The sequence below is a fragment of the Triticum dicoccoides genome, chromosome 4A (assembly GCF_002162155.2).
Source record: "Triticum dicoccoides isolate Atlit2015 ecotype Zavitan chromosome 4A, WEW_v2.0, whole genome shotgun sequence".
Taxonomy (NCBI): Eukaryota; Viridiplantae; Streptophyta; class Magnoliopsida; order Poales; family Poaceae; genus Triticum; species Triticum dicoccoides.
The window spans coordinates 74,972,465-74,989,246 of NC_041386.1; the positions used below are offsets into that span (position 1 = coordinate 74,972,465).

Genomic DNA, 16,782 nt, shown 5'->3' on the forward strand with positions numbered 1-16,782 from the left:
TTAGAGATTTCGGTGGGACTGACATGCAACTCGGTAGGACCGATATGGTTAGGGTTTGGGCATAACGTAATCTCGGTGAGACCGATTACACAAACTCGGTGAGACCGAGTTTGGTAATAAGCTAACCAGAGAGTTGGTCAGGCAAACTCGGTGGGACCGATTTGCTCTTTCGGTGAGACCGAAAAGTTACAAAAGGGAAACGGAGAGTTTACATTGCAATCTCGGTGGGACCGATTCGCTCTTTCGATGAGACCGAAAAGTTACGAAAGGGAAACAGAGAGTTTGCAATCCCATCTCGGTGAGACCGAGATCCCTATTGGTAGAACTGAATTGCTAGGGTTTCTGGCAGTGGCTATGACAGGTGAAACTCGGTGGCGCCGGATAGGAATAATCGGTAGGTCCGAGTTTGGCTTTGGGTTTAGGTCATATGTGGAAGTGGGAAAGTAGCTGAGGATTTTGGAGCATATCATTAAGCACATGAAGCAAGAGGCTCATTAAGCAACACCTCATCCCTCCTTGATAGTATTGGCTTTTCCTATGGACTCAATGTGATCTTGGATCACTAAAATGTAAAATGAAGAGTCTTGAGCTTGAAGCTTTAGCCAATCCTTTGTCCTTAGCATCTTGAAGGAGTTCCCGCAACCTTTAGTCCATGCCACTCCATTGTTGAACTTATCTGAAACATGCTAGGTAGAAATGTTAGTCCAACAAGAGATATGTTGTCATCAATTATCAAAACCACCTAGGGAGCACTTGTGCTTTCACGCATCTCATGGTGGAATTGGGCAAACTGTTCAAATGTGGCCGGGTCTTGGTGCAGGGGCTCAATATTTTCACCTTGATAATCAAATCCTTGGTCGAAGATACTCTCATCACGCTCGTCCTCGACGATCATGTTGTGCATGATCACACAAGCAGTCATCACCTCCCAAAGCTTCCTTTCATCCCATGACAGTGCAGGGTTTTGAACGATACCCCGCCAGGATTGAAGCACACCAAAAGCACGTTCCACATCCTTTCTAACACTCTCTTGCATTTGGGCAAATCTCTTTCTCTTCTCACCTTGGGGTTTCGAGATTGTCTTCACAAAAGTTGACCACTGAGGATATATACCATCTGCTAGATAGTATCCCTTGTTGTAATGGTGGCCGTTGATCTCAAAGTTGACAGGTGGGGAGTGGCCTTCTGCAAGCATCGCGAAGACTGGAGAACGCTGCAGCACATTGATATCATTGTGAGAACCTGCCATGCCGAAGAAAGAATGCCATATCCAAAGATCTTGTGATGCCACCGCTTCTAATATGACAGTGCACCCGTTAACATGCCCCTTGTACTGGCCCTGCCAAGCAAATGGACAGTTCTTCCACTCCCAGTGCATACAATCTATGCTGCCAAGCATACCTGGAAAGCCTCTAGCTGCGTTGGTCACCAACAATCCCTCTGTATCAGCGACAGTTGGCTGCCTCAAGTACTCTGGGCCAAAGACCTCGATCACAGCCTGGCAAAACTTGTACATTGACATCAGACATGTTGTCTCACTCATACGCACATACTCATCCACCAGATCGCCTGGAATTCCGTATGCAAGCATGCGGATGGCCGCGGTGCATTTCTGGTAGGAGGAGAATCCAAGCTTGCCAAGGGCATCCGTCTTGCACTCGAAGTATGGGTCATGAGCAACCACTCCCTCTCGGATACGATTGAACGCATGCCTGGCCATACGAAAACGGCGACGAAATTTATCCGGCCTGAAGAGCGGGGTGTTGGCAAAGTAATCTGCATAGAGCAGGGCGTGGCCTCTCTCCCTATTGCGGTTCAGGTTGGGAGCACGGCCAGGGACTGACCCCCTGTACCGAGGAAGCTGCCGTTGAATATGGTCGTGAACGACCAGTGCAGCCACCACAAGATCGTCATCATCCGACGACAAATCGTCCGATGAACAAAGGAAGTGATGGTAGAAAAACTCGTCTCCACTGTCCATACCTTTGTTGGCAAAAGGTCGAACACCTTGCGCTCGTAGTGGCGAAGAGGCCGCGATGATCACCTCGACGTAGCAGGGTGGTTGCCGGCCGGCTACAGGCCGCTCTGGAGCTCTCGTGGGAATCTGCCTCGGCCGCCGTGGTACGTCGCAGGCAGTCGTGTCCCCTCTGCCACCGGCAAGGATGGCGAGGGCCAAACCTCCTCCGATCGACGACCAAAACTATGGCGGAAGCGCAGGCGTGGTGGCGGCCATGTCGAGACGTGGTTTGGTACGGACGGCGGGGGGCTGCGCGGTGAGGAGGCGGCCGGAGAATAGCGGCGGCGCCGGCGGCGGGGCGGGGCAGGGAGAGAGGGTGAAGCGTTGGGAGCGGAGGGACTGCTAGTGTCCCCGACAGGCGGGCCACGGGGGGGACAAGGGCGTGCGTCGAGGCCGTCCGCGCGCGTCCGTTTCACCCCAAACCGAGCGCAAGTTTGGGCCGGGGATGGGTCGAAAACGGACGGAATCCGGACATTTGTCCGTTTGCGCCCGCACGCTGGGCGATCCCGTTTGTTCATTTTACTCCAAACGGACGGGGGCGGACAGGATAGGGTCGCGCGGTGGAGTTGGCCTAAACAGACGGGTAAACAGAGGAGAATGTAAGCTGCCAAAGTGCTGCTTGGAGACCAAAAGGACAGAAAGTAAAAGAGTGGATAGATCGGCTAAAGCGATTGGGCTAGAGCTACGGTTGCGCGGTCAACATGTATCTCGCAATCGATTCAAGATTGGTACGAAAATGACCGGGAATGTTTCGCATAAACTTGCAGGCTATATGTGAGAATTGTGTGTCTGAGACTGCCGACGTGCGCTAATATTTGACATAAATTTGCAAACTATCATGAAAATTATGTAGCTCAGACCACTTACATTTTCAGAAACGACATTAGTGAAGCAGAATTCCTGTAAAACCATCCTTTTGTAATATGATGCAAGCAGGAGTGCCTCAGTACAGCATACACATTAGTAACTCTGAATGTTATAAATCATAACTATAACAAGCATCAGTTCAGGTCAACCAGCAGCTCTACAACAAGCATCTTATAAGCTAATCCCGCAAAGTCTCAAATATAGCTTGGGGATCTTTACATACTGCTAAGGTAGCATCTCACACAAACGCAGGAAAAAGGAAAAAAAACACCATAGAGCACGGCAGCGGCCACGTCCCGACAAAGAAGACGAAGAAACTGTAGCCATCATGTTGAATCCTATGATACAATCCTACCATCTCAGCCAAAAATCTAATCGCACACATGAACACCTACTAATTATCTCCGGCCTATCATGTCACCTCCAGTTTATCTGAAAAAGTGCAAGAAATATTAGGTTTCGTGCTCTGTAATGGCAGTGGAAGCTAGTACCGGGTAGTTTTATGCCTTACATCAGCAGTCAGAAAGTGAAGCCGCGGCCTTCACTGCTTCACAAGTTTCCATTTGGTTTCTCACTATCAAGCGCTTTAAGCTTTTCCTGCAATCATTAGGAACGTCTCACATATATAATAACTACTACCAGCTTTGAGGATCTACACAATAGAAACAAACTTACATGTAAAGATGTATTTTCTGAGGTCAAGTTATCACACTTCTCCTGAAGTTGTTTCAATTCTTCCTTAAGTGAACTGTTCTCCTGCTTCAGCAAATCAGCTCGACTGGCTACTTCCTCCCATTCAGCCTGTAGTATAACACCATTTATAAGGCAACATATGTAATACATCGCAAATAAATAGTAAATTTCCATTAAGGCGTCCTTTTAGCATAAAGAAAAAAAATGTATGCACAAATTTTGGAGGATTGGGTCCCTATAGGAAAAATTCCTATGGTGCCGTTTGGAACAAACGAATAGCTAGCAGATCTGATACTGGTCGCTTGCAGTTGCTGAACTATACTCCGCTGAACTCTGTTTAAAATCCGTTGTAAAAAAAAATCCACGAGCGCAGGAAAGACTTGGTTAGCAAAATGGTAAAATAGACAAATGCTGGCTATGCAAAAGGGGTTGTCATAATCTACCGCAATGCCAAATACTGTTTTAAGCAGTCCATCTGAAGTCAATCCTGAGCTATCTCCTCATCTTATTGCAGTCTGCAACTAGAGAACCATCACCAATTGGTTCTTTTCTCCAACTTGATCTCTCCTAGATAAGTTATCAACAGTCCAAACTACCCTGAAGATGCACGTGCCCACAAATAACACTGAACCGTTCATGTGAATTATGCAAAAACTACAGACCTGCTTGCGCAATCTAGAGCGACGAGCTGATTCCCTGTTTGATTGCTTCCGTTTTTGTTTCTTCACTTCTCGTTCATCCTACATTAACAAAAAAAGCATACCTGAGAAAAAAGTACATGGCAGGGCCCTGGGATAAAATAACCAGGAGAACTAAAGCCTAAATAATAACAGACCTGTATGACCGGATCACTAAGAACGATATCACGAGAATTTGATGAAGGAGCAGATGTCGGTGCAGCGACAGCTTTGCCATGCATAGGTACAGAAGTAGGAGCACCCCAGTAATCCACTCCCATGCTTACACCAGTTGCTTGGCCAGGCATGGGAGGGGGAACAGGCCAATATGGCATCATAGGGTTAAGCACAACTGGCCCAGAAGATACTTGTGTGGGCTCAACTGCTGTGCCCTGAGCAGTGACTCCTTTATTGCTAGCATCTGGCCAAAAGAAACAATCAGATTGTAGTTATTTCCTAACAAAGATAACTTGGCAAGTACTCAATATATATGCATTTTATAAGATTCATAGTACTTCCTCAATCCTTTTCTCCCCGGCCCCCGCTTCCCAATGAGGCGCTGAGTACCAATTTTTAAATATTACACTAGAGGAGATTTTAGGACCTACCATTAGCCGGGCCGTGCTCAGAACCATCCTTTGTGTGTGAACCCTGCAGGCAAATTATTCGTTTATGTCGGTCTTAGGTAAGCATGATGACGGTAATATCAACCATACAGGTCAAAAATCGGAAAGTTTGGTGGTTTCTCATGCCAAACAAGACCTACAACTGGGGGAACAGTGAAACAAAAAGTAGACTGTTTGGAATCTGTACCAGAATACTACTGAGCTTAATGAAGATAAACATAAAAAAGGTAAATATGATGAAATGACATACACTTTTAGAATTTGTACTGCTCCCTCCAGAATAACTTCCGCTTCCACTCTCGCTGCGTATCGAATTATTGAGGACTCGTCATTCATCCATTAGAAACACATGAACGGAATAAAAGGAATTACCTTTGTGAAGAACCTTCATTGGAGGATGACACTAAAGGTTTTGCAGGTGGCGTTTTATCTTTTACTGTAACTACGTCCAGACTACCTAAGCTTCCTTTGGATCTCTTCAGGGGAGTCTTCCGCTTATTTTTGTTTGACTTATCTGTCTCCGACCCTCCAGCGCCAGATGTCTAATAATGATGAAACAGAATGGGAAATTTTAAAACATGAATCCCTATGCAGGACAATAATTGAATAGTGATAATCGTTAAGTAACAAGTTTGGCAGTAATGTTTCCAGACCCGAAATATAAGGACACAACAGAAAGACTCTAAGAATAAACTTCCGAAAAGTATCAGGTGAAATTGTTCTTTTGTTCTACCGAGCAATAGAGCAGCTAAAAGATGTCAATAACTTACAGGAGTTTGAACTGTCCCATTTGGTGCTTGAACAGGATATGGGCTGTATGGGTGTGAGCCCTGATGTGGAAACATTTAGAGCCATACAGAAGCATGATAAAATTATACAGCCAAGTAAAATAAAAGAGAGTGGACTACCGGTGGCATAGGAGCCTGCTGATATGGTGTGCCTTGAGCATACATTGTTGTGTATGGTGGCGGTGTCCCGTAAGGAGGCATCATCTGCCAGCGGATGAATTCAAATTAAATGTTAGAATACTAATTCCCCAAGACTTTCAGAGGTTGTACTAGCAAATAATGTCCTTCATAAGTATTAGAAAACCCTATGACTGAAGGGTAAAGGATTTGCCTAACTAGCACATCCATAGTTAACTAGCATAATTCTTGAATAACAGATTAAGTGATAGTAGCCATCCAGTCATTGATTACAACATTATGTCGAAAATAACAGTAATTAAACACTAAAAATATAGATAATGTACCTGTGGACCCCACATATATGGATGCCCCTGAGGACCTGGAGTCACCGTTGAATGAAAATAAGCCGGTGGGGTCATTTGAGCCGTACCAGGGACATTATAGTATGCCTAAAGATGTATGCTAGTTATTATAATAATAACAATAATAAAGATACTAGATCATTAGAAAGGAAGGATAGTCTCATTCTATGAACCTGAAACTGGGACCAGTCAGGATATGCTGTACGAGGATTAGTAGGTGTACTCTGTTCATTCTGAAACAAGTAAAACAAGGTAAGATAGTGATAATAATTATTCATGCAGTTCAGTTTGTTCACACAGACCTGTGCTGTCGACGATTTCTGGGATTTGGACCTAGTGGCCACATCTCCCTTTCCCATTATGAATTCCTCGTCTCTAGTCCTCTCTTCCTTTCACCTCCTAAGTTACAGAAAGTAACGCAGGGTTTTCCCTTTATAGCAAGAGAAAACAACTTGGGTTGATGGCTATAGGCAACACATAATAAAGTCCATCAGAAATCAACGATTATCGAAATCAAGGACCTAGACTAACATTAAAATCTGCGAAGAAGGAACAAAGAAGATTGACACTACGCAGATAAGAAGTACATTGGAAATATCTAGTTCTGACCTACAAAAGGTAGAAGCACCGTCAAGTGGGAAATTCTACACCCTACATACCAACCAAGGGGTCATCCGGATAGTGCTGTTAAACAGTCAAAAACTGTTTCAACTGGAAATGTACAATTTTACGAGAAAAGCATGTAATGTACCAGGTTAGCGCTTTTCAATCAACTAAAAAAAGGACAGACCCAGTGCTAGAAGCTCCCACGCCAGGTGGGGTCTTAGGAAGGATTATATGAGGCAAGCCTTGCCCCTGCACAGTGCAATGCAGAGAGGCCGCACCGAGCCCAGGATCTCTTGGCACAAGTGAGGAGTACTTCACCACTGCGCCAGGCCTGTCCTTTCTCTTTTCAATCTTATATGGAAAACAATAGTTCTGAGAATCAGTTATAATGGGAAAAAAATGAGCATCTACGGCAATATGTGTATAATTAAAAATTCATTCTATTCTCTCCAATATGACTCAACATTGAAGTACTGTATATTTTATCACCCCAAGTGATCTTGTGAGATTTGGAAAGATTAGTTCTTGTTTTAAACTACTAAACTTGACAAATGTACACAAACAACAGCAAAACCACAACACCACATTGATTCTCCAACTCATGTACTCAGAAATACATATGCCGTGATTCACAGAACCAACTTTCGTTGCTTGATCTACATTGTGCACCTACCATACATCATTTAAGTGATCATGTTCACCAGAATTACTACAACTCTACTGGCACTATATATACCGCAGAGGCAAGAGGCTTTGGACGAATCATAATAAAAACCACATTCTAAGTAAAAACAAACAAAACACTCACAAAAATTCAGAAGCGATCTTACATCACTTGCCTTAATGGCTTCATTTTCCATTATATCTTTCATGGTGCTTAAACCAGATCTACCTCTTGCCCGAATGAAATTAAAAAGTAAATATATAGGCAAGCAAGGAGGCTACATCATGGTGATACAAAAGATAGAAATTTGGCATTGCAAGAACATCGGATAATCCAAAAGTGAATCAGAACTATAAAAGGCTAACATACATGAAAGAAATCCATGAAATGAAATGGCGAGCATATAAAGTTAAGGTAGCAGCTTCCTACCCACAGGCACCTTTGTTCTTTATGTGTCCTTCGTTTCGTAGATGGAGTGATGGAATCTCTAACCAGACCTGAATGCCACAGCGAATTTTCTTCTTTATTACAAAGAATATCATAGAATGTATTGATAACATTTGCTAAAAACAAAGGATAGAAACACTAATTATACCTTGCTAAAAATAAACAATAACTATAATGTTCCAGACTAGCAATGCACATGAAATATCTGTATCCATAGCATGATTAAATTTATACCACAAGTATCCAATAAGATAAGAAGCGTTACCACCATTAAGCGATTGTCATTACAAACTAGTATCACAGGGTTCATCATCAGAGTCTATAATGGGAACTATATTAAGACCATCATGATGGTGAACTTTGAGAGCAAAAACTATTAGGCGGTGCAATAATTTTCTTAATTGGGCTCCTGCTTACTCTTAAGTTGTCCTGGCAATGAGATATAGGCATAATTGGTAGATGTTGATGGTAACTATTTAAGGTAACAACTTAGGGTGCCATCATCATCCAGCATATCCATCCAGCTGCATTTAGCGGTTAGCATTATGGGGTCTATCATCATTCATCAGCTATTATTTTTTATTAGTTGTAGCAGTTTTTTCCTCTCATATTTTTCATGTAAATTAAGGGGAGATGAAATGTCAAGATAGCCTTTGCCCCAAAGAATTTGTATAGCGTGGATAAGGGGTTGAGTCGTGCAGCCAGCATAGGAAACGGCAGGGGCCTCGACAGCATCATGGTGACACATCGCAGAGCGGACAATGGTGAGGCTGTCAGCCTGCCAGAGATGGATAAGGTACACAAACATGCTCTCTGTGCTAAAGAATCCAAGCGCAACTCAACTACTCCATCAGCAAGTAGTAGAGACCTCAAAACAAGTTCTCCCTGTGTTACTACCCCCATTCCAAACTATAAGGTGTATTAGTTTCTCCAAAAGTCAAATGTTCCTATGCTTGACCAAGTTTATAGCAAAATATATCAACATCTACAGTTATTAACAAAATATAATATGAAAATATGTTTTATAGTTAATCTAATAATAATGATATGATATTATAGACATTTGTATTTTCTCTATAAATTTGGTCAAAGTTAGAGAAATTTGACTTTTTGAAAATAATAATCACCTTATATTTGGAAACAGAGGGAATAAAAACAAAGAACCCTACTTAAATTCGACCATTTCATTTCCCTAGATCCATAAAGGTCACAGCTTCGCACCAAATTCCTTAATTCTTTTGGAGTAATGGAAGCCAACAGACCATTGTTCTTGAATCACGAAGCAACAGAGAATACCAGACCAAGCAACAAGAGTGTTAAACGTTTATTTTATTTTTGAATAGTTGCATCGCAAGACAGCTACGTGTTTCAAACAAGGTGATCGAACCAACTGGTAGAAATAAAGATATAAATTTCTTTTGAGGGAAAAATAAAGATATAAGTTCGTTGTGACTAAGATTTAACGCACTTGAACCTGCTCGGGTATTCACATTACATGATTATTAAGTACGCAATGGGCGACGTCGTGTCAAAGTGGCACGGGCACTAACAGCACTAAGTAATACGCGTCAGAACAAAATTAACCAACGGGGCAGACAGAAATCAAAAGTCTACGGAGCACCATAAGAAAGAATGGCAAATCCAGGGATCCTGAGGAGCAATTCCACACGACAATCCACCAAATTGGTCCCGAACACCACGCAGATCTAAGTAGCACCCCAAGCTGGCCCCAAATTCAGGGGCGGGTTTGGATTCGATTCCTCACGGGCGAGAGAGAACAGAGCAAATCCGACAAGGCTAGGGCTTTACCAGAAGAATGAATCAGCGGGGGCGGATCTCGGCTCCGCGCCGGCCCGGTGCAAGGGGGCAGAAGAATTCCGTGGAGGCGGCGAGCTTGCTTCGGCGGCAGGAGGCCCGGAGGCCGTGGAATTGGGAATTCTGGGTGGAGGCGTGGCGCATGTATGGAGATGGGAAGAGAAAATGGTCTGAACGCACTCCAATCGCAACGTCGGACAGACAAACAGGAGAGGAGGGCGCATAAAAAGAGGAATCGAGTGGCGAAGCGTGGTGTTTTACTACTTGTCCAATTCCTTTCCTTTTTTCTTGTCCTGGAGTAATGGCTAACTTTTTCAAGATTTCTTTTCTTTTGCAAATAATTTTGATTATATAATTGTACATAATTTTGGTGTGGTTAACATGTACTCTCTCTAAACGCTCTTATATTTTTCTACGGAGGGAGTACAATACTAGTATTATATAGGAGTATATGTCTATATATGCCAAATCCAACCTTAGTGTATCAACAAATAATCATAGTTAATTTAAAAAAACATATGTTTTCTTCTTCTTTTTTGCGAGGAAGAAATAATTGTAGCGGGAGCGACTAACCAACGGGCTAGTGCGCACTTACTTACCGACTAAGCATCGATTGCATATACTCCCTCCTTTCCAGTTTATAAGGCTTATTTAACTTTTTTTTTTGTTTTTCCAATTTAGAAAGCTCATCTTCATTTCATTTTTAGTTTTCAATGCACATTAAATCTTTGCATGCAAGAACTAAAGAGGAACACATCAATGCATGTAATGTTCCTACTCATCTAGTGACCAAGCATGCATGCACTGCAATTAATTCAAATAATGCATAAGTTTAATTTGGATAGTTTTGTAAAGTACGAGATACATTCCTCCACTCACAAAATGCCTTGATTGATGAGATTTGAGCCTTATAAACCGGAAAGGAGGGAGTATCTCGCTCCATAGTATTTTGTTTTCGGGTTGGACCCCGTTATATTTGTGCACGCGTCAATGTATTTTCTTTTCCTCCCACATAGCTAGTTTCATGTTTTTGCTTTCTTCTATCTTGAGAAAAGCAATTTGTAGTTTTTAGAAACCATCGAAAGCAGTTTGTAGCTTATAAAAATATGGACACCCATGTCTTGATGCCCACGCTCTGAGTGTTTGTGAGGGGTTTACACATAAAACCCTCTCTGCGACTGCGACTGTGAAGTATTACGAAGAATGAAATGTAATACATAAGAATAACCAATATACAACCATCATATAATTTCAAGTTCCAAGTGTGGGTATCTCTATTCAACAAGAACAACAAAGCAATGGTCAATACATCATGAACAAGCTGAACAGTAAATATTATCTACCTAACCGGATTTGAGGGTGGCCTACACACCAATGCTAGTTCAAGGCGCTGGCCAATGCCTTGATGCCCACACTCCAACACGGCTAAATTAACACAAAGAAAAACAATCATATTACTGGTGCAAATTAAGCGAGCAAACTTCAGTACAACGAACACGAATGAAGAGGACGGATGGTCAGCCGAATCGAAGGACAACAAAATCGACGTACAGTGAGAGTGCAAAAGAGGCGACACACGCCCAAGAGACCATGGCGCACCGATCGCAACCTCATCCTAGACCTTTCTCCAACGAAACAAGAAACAACCGTCGGCTGCCCCCGTGCTCCCGCTGCCATCGCCCACTTTTAGCGTGTAACAATAGCCGCCTGGACAAGAAGGATGCCGCACTGACACAGACCCGCAGTCAGACCGACGAAGAAGCTCACGAAAATACTTCCATTCGAGGAGAGCGAGAGGAAGCTGGTGTGCTCTGGTGAGAAGAAAATGATATGGCAAGTGATGCCTAAAGCACAGGACACGCTTTTATGGAAGGACCGAGACGGGTAACTGACCTTGCACTGCAAAGAAAAGACATATCCGTGACATTATGGCCCAAACAAAAACCTTTTCTAGTATGGGCGAAGGTGTCCCGTCTTTCAATGAGATGGTAACTATCGTTTTTTAGGATGTTGACTTTGACGATCCGACTACGAACGTGTGAAGATGTCGATCCTTAGCAATCGCTAAACCAACTTCGAGATGTTATTGACCACGCCGGAGCACGATCAACCTGACCATGAGGGTCTATTTCCTGCAGGCAAACGAAGAACAAGCAAGAAACTGATATTGCAATCTGAATATTGTGAATTTAAGAGGAAAGCTTTATTAATCGAAGTGGCGTTCTGTGATGTCTTGGCGTCGTTGTTGAACACAAACGAAGGACGCGAGTTGCAGCTATAGCAAACATTAATCTAAACAAAACCCAAGTCTAAAGGGTGCCCCAAGGGATGTATTTATAGGGGAAAAGAGAGGGGATTTCGTCCACCCTTGGCAAGGTGGGACTAAAACACCTCCTGAGTCGTTTCCACAACAATACAAACTCTAAAAATAGCATACGAAGAGAGGTCACCCTTTTCGTATTTATAGGGGAAAAGAGAGGGGATTACGTCCACCCTTTGGCAAGGTGGGACTAAAACACCTCCCGAGTCGTTTCCCCAACAATACAAACTCTAAAAATAGCATACGAAGTATTATTTCGAAATTACATGGGCCTAACCCAAAAATAAGGTGGCACAACACCTATAAATAAGCTATGGACGAAATTTATGAAAGGCTATCTTGTATATTTTGTCAATGTTCTTGTTGTTGGAAATATGCCCTGGAGGCAATAATATTTGTATTATTATATTTCCATATTCATAATTAAGAGTTTATATTTCGTGCTATAACTGCTATGATCCTGGAATATGCGATTCACTGTAAAACTCATATGCACGTCGATGTGACTTGAACTACATCGGTATTTTTCCAAAGAGGAAGGGATGATGCAGCATAGCTACGGTAGGTATTTTCCTCGGTGATGAGACCAAGGTTATCGAACCAGTAGGAGAACTACGCAACACCATGTAAACAACTCCTGCACATAAAGAAAAAATACTTGTAACCCAACATAAGAGAAGGGTTGTCAATCCCTCACGGGTAAAGGATAGATAAAATTGTAGTAGATTGGATAAACAGATCTCGGGGGAACGCGAGATAAAATGAATAAAAATTGCAGCAAGGTATTTTTGTTGGATTAATAGATCTGAAAATAAAAGCAAATAAAAATATATCTCGAAGGCAAATATAATAAAGAAGAGACCCGGGGGGCGTAGATTTCACTAATAGCATACGATGGGTAAACAAATTACTGTTGGGCAATTGATAGAACTTTAAATAATCATGACGATATCCAGACAATGATCATTATATAGGCATCACATCCAAGATTAGTAGACCGACTCCTGCCTGCATCTACTACTATTACTCCACACATCGACCGCTATCCAACATGCATCTAGTGTACTAAATTCATGGAAAAACAGAGTAATGCAATAAGAACGATGACATGATGTAGACAAGATCTACTTATGTAGAAATAGACCCCATCTTCTTATCCTTAATGGCAATGATACATACGTGTCGGTTCTCCTTCTGTCACTGGGATCAAGCACCGTAAGATCGAACCCATCACAAAGCACCTCTTCCCATGGCAAGAAAAATCGATCTAGTTGGCCTAACTAAACCAAAGATTCGAAGAAGAAATACGAGGTTATAAGTAATCATGCATGTAAGAGATCAAAAGACTGAAATAACTTTCATGGATAAAAACATAGATCTGATCATAAACTCAAAGTTCATCGGATCCCAACAAACACACCGCAAAAGGAGTTACATCAAGTAGATCTCCAAGAGACCATTGTATTGAGAATCAAAAGAGAGAGAGAGGAATCCATCTAGCTACTAACTACGGACTCGTAGGTCTACAATGAACTACTCACGCATCATCGGAGAGGCACCAATGAGGATGATGAACCCCTCTGTGATGGTGTCTAGATTGGATTTGTGGTTTCTAGAACTTACGGTGACTGGAATTGATTTTCGTCGACTCCCCTAGGGTTTCTGGAATATTGGGGTATTTATAGAGCAAAAAGGCGGTGCGGGAGGCCACCGAGGTGGGCACAACCCAACAGGACGCGCCTGGGCCCCCAGACGCGCCCAGGTGAGTTGTGCCCCCATCGGGGCACCCCTCTGGTACTTCTTTGGCCCATCCTGTGTCTTCTGGCCTAGAAAAATTCGCCAAAAAGTCTTGTTGCATTTGGACTACGTTTGGTATCGATTTCCTGCAAAGTAAAAAACAAGCAAAAAACAGGAACTGGCACTGGGCACTATGTCAATAGGTTAGTCCCAAAAAATGATATAAATTTGATATAAAATGATTGTAAAACATCCAAGAATGATAATATAACATCATGGAACAATCAAAAATTATAGACACGTTGGAGACGTATCAGCATCCCCAAGCTTAATTCCTGCTCGTCCTCGAGTAGGTAAATGATAAAAACGGAATTTTTGATGTGGAATGTTGTTCATCACATATTCTTTTCTTTGTAGCATGGACATTTGGACTTTTATATGATTCAAAGCAATAGTCTAGTTTTGACATGAAGATTTCAATACTCAATCATATCAACAAGCAACCATATCTTTCAAAATATCAATACTAAAGCAAGTTATCCCTAGCCTATTATGCTCAAGTATTGATCCATTCATGAAACACACTCGCATATTAGCTACACCCAATGCTCAAGTATGATCATAGTGCCCCTTAGTTGGTGCTTTATAAGAGAAGATGGAGACTCAAATAAAAATAAAAATTGCATAAAGTAAAAGAAAGGCCCTTCGCAGAGGGAAGTAGGGATTTGTAGAGGTGCCAGAGCTCAAAGTGAAAAAAGGTATAGATAAAACATTTTGGTGGCATGCCTTTCATGTCAACGAAAACGATCGAGTACTTCCCAATACTTTCCATGCTAGATATATCATAGGCGGTTCCCAAACAAAAAATAAAGTTTATTCCTTTTCCACCATACTTTCACATCCACGGCTAATCAAATTCACAGGTGCCGTCCATACCAACACTTTCCAAGGAATTTATTATTTGACAACATAAAGTAAATTCATTTTTCATTTCGGGACTAGGCATCCCTAATACCTTTGCCGTACTCTCGTGCAATGACAAGTGAATAAACACTCATCTTGAGAATAACACATCTAGCATGGAAAAATATCAGCCACCCCCTACCGTTTCATGAGCGGTACGAGCACACAAAAGAGAAATTTATTTTGAAAATTAGAGATGGCACATACAAATTTGCTTAGAACAGCAAAATAATACCGCATATAGGTAGGTATAGTGGACTCAATTGGCAAAACTAGTTTAAGGATTTTGGATGCACAAGTAGTGATCATACTTAGTGCAAATGAAGGCTAGCAAAAGATTGAGAAGCATCCTACCAAGAAACGAAAAATCTCATAAGAGAGCATTAAGCATAACTAACACCGAATAATGCACCACAAGTAGGATGTAATTTCATTGCATAACTACTGACTTCCATGCTTGCATAGGGAATCACAAACCTTAACACTAATATTCTTACTAAAGTATAATTACTCATCAACATGACTCACATATTATATCAACATATCGCAAAACTATTACAAGGAATCAAGTTTGTTTTATCCAATGATCTTCATGAAAGTTTTTATTATATCCCTCTTGAATATCTATCACTTTGGGACTAATTTCATATGTTGCTTTTGATAGCTCAAACAAATCTAAGTGAAGAACATGAGAATAAATTTTTCTTCTCTCAAAATGATTTAAGTGAAGCAAGAGAGAAATTCTAAAAAAATTACTAACTCTCGGATAAATCTAAGTGAAGCATGAGAGCATTTCTTCAAAAATACTAAAGCACACCGTGCTCAAAAAGATAAAAGTGAAGCACTAGAGCAATTCCATAGATCATAAAGATTTAATTGAAGCATAGAGAGCAATTCTAACAAGTCATAGCATAATTTTGGCTCTCTCAAATAGGTGTGTCCAGCAAGAATAGATGACACAAAATAAAAAGCAAAACAGGCAAAGACTCAAATCATACAAGACGCTCCAAGCAAAACTCATGATATGTGACGAATAAAAATATAGCTTCAAGTAAAATACCGATGGTCGTTAGAAGAAAGAGGGGATGCCACTCGGGGCATCCCCAAGCTTAGTTGTTTTCTTCTCTCTTAGATAATTACTTGGGATGCCATGGGCATCCCCAAGCTTAGGCTCGTCTTACTCCTTATTGTTGGGAATCGTTGCATGGAAAACAAAAAAAAAATTCTATGCACATGCAATGATCTATCCATGGAGATGCATAGCAACGAGGGGGAGAGTGTGTCTACGTATCCTCATAGACCATAAGCGGAAGCATTTAACAATGCGGTTGGTGTAGTCGAACTCCTTCTAGCTCTAACCAATCAAGTACCGAACGTACGACACCTTCGATTTCTGCACACGTTCAGCTCGGTGACGTCCCTCGCCTTCTTAATCCAGCAAGTGGTCGAGGTAGTAGATGAGTTCCGTCAGCACGATGACGTGGTGACGGTGATGGTGGAGTGATCCTCGCATGGCTTCGTCTAAGCACTACGAAGATATGACCGATGGTGTAAACGGTGGAGGGGGCGCCCACTACAAAAAAAAGACACATCCGTGACATTTTGGGCCGAACGAATTTTTTTTCTATCATACATATGACACTTCTATGACGATAATTGTGACAAAACCCGGTATCATCATAGATGTGGTGGGCTCCTACTTCTATGACAAAAAATCATGACAGAAAATGGGTTTTTCGTCCTGGGCGGGCCGGAGACGCAGCTGCATAACATTCTTTGGGCCGTCCATGACGGAAAAAACCGTGGTAGAAGCGAGGGGGAGGAAAATTTCAAGGAGTTCCCGGTTACGGTGGGAGGTTGGGGGCCGAGCGATGCGCGTTTCTCTCATACACGTACGCACGTGTGTGCGAGGCGTTGGCTCTAACTGAACCCGAGCGAGGCGTTGGGCTCTAACTGAACCCGAGAGATTGCACTGCAGGCTACACGTTACTAAACCCGAGCGATCGATCGATGGCTATTAACTGAACCCGATCGAGCGATTCCTTCGCTACTGCTGCTAACTGCAGCCGATCGATGCTGC

General features: G+C 42.3%; 1 protein-coding gene across 4 annotated transcripts; it reads right to left on the minus strand.

Moving 5' to 3' along the window:
• Positions 1-2,960: 2,960 nt before the first annotated feature.
• On the minus strand, positions 2,961-9,915 carry LOC119285070 (bZIP transcription factor 1-A-like). Of its 4 annotated transcripts, none has more exons than XM_037564275.1 (15): positions 9,677-9,914; positions 7,860-7,917; positions 6,453-6,614; positions 6,324-6,383; positions 6,133-6,237; positions 5,789-5,872; positions 5,651-5,710; positions 5,253-5,422; positions 5,131-5,182; positions 4,863-4,905; positions 4,413-4,675; positions 4,240-4,317; positions 3,560-3,685; positions 3,396-3,481; positions 2,961-3,316 (listed from the first exon to the last, which is right to left on the minus strand). In XM_037564275.1, exons 3-14 carry the CDS (start codon positions 6,507-6,509, stop codon positions 3,434-3,436), a joined length of 1,146 nt encoding a protein of 381 aa, XP_037420172.1. In that variant the 5' UTR covers positions 6,510-6,614; positions 7,860-7,917; positions 9,677-9,914; the 3' UTR covers positions 2,961-3,316; positions 3,396-3,433. The 4 variants fall into 4 exon arrangements, with proteins under 4 accessions (XP_037420172.1, XP_037420170.1, XP_037420169.1 ...); XM_037564273.1 differs by having other exon boundaries at positions 6,453-6,580; positions 7,850-7,917; XM_037564272.1 differs by having other exon boundaries at positions 7,850-7,917.
• Positions 9,916-16,782: the final 6,867 nt, after the last annotated feature.

Bases quoted from the DNA above. Each gene is read 5' to 3' on its own strand.
- LOC119285070 (XM_037564275.1), bottom strand. From the start codon at position 6,509: ATGGGAAAGGGAGATGTGGCCACTAGGTCCAAATCCCAGAAATCGTCG. The intron at 6,238-6,323 runs GTTCATAGAATG...ATACATCTTTAG, and splicing joins CTGACTGGTCCCAGTTTCAG to GCATACTATAATGTCCCTGG. The intron at 4,906-5,130 runs GTATGTCATTTC...ATTTGCCTGCAG, and splicing joins GCAGTACAAATTCTAAAAGT to GGTTCACACACAAAGGATGG.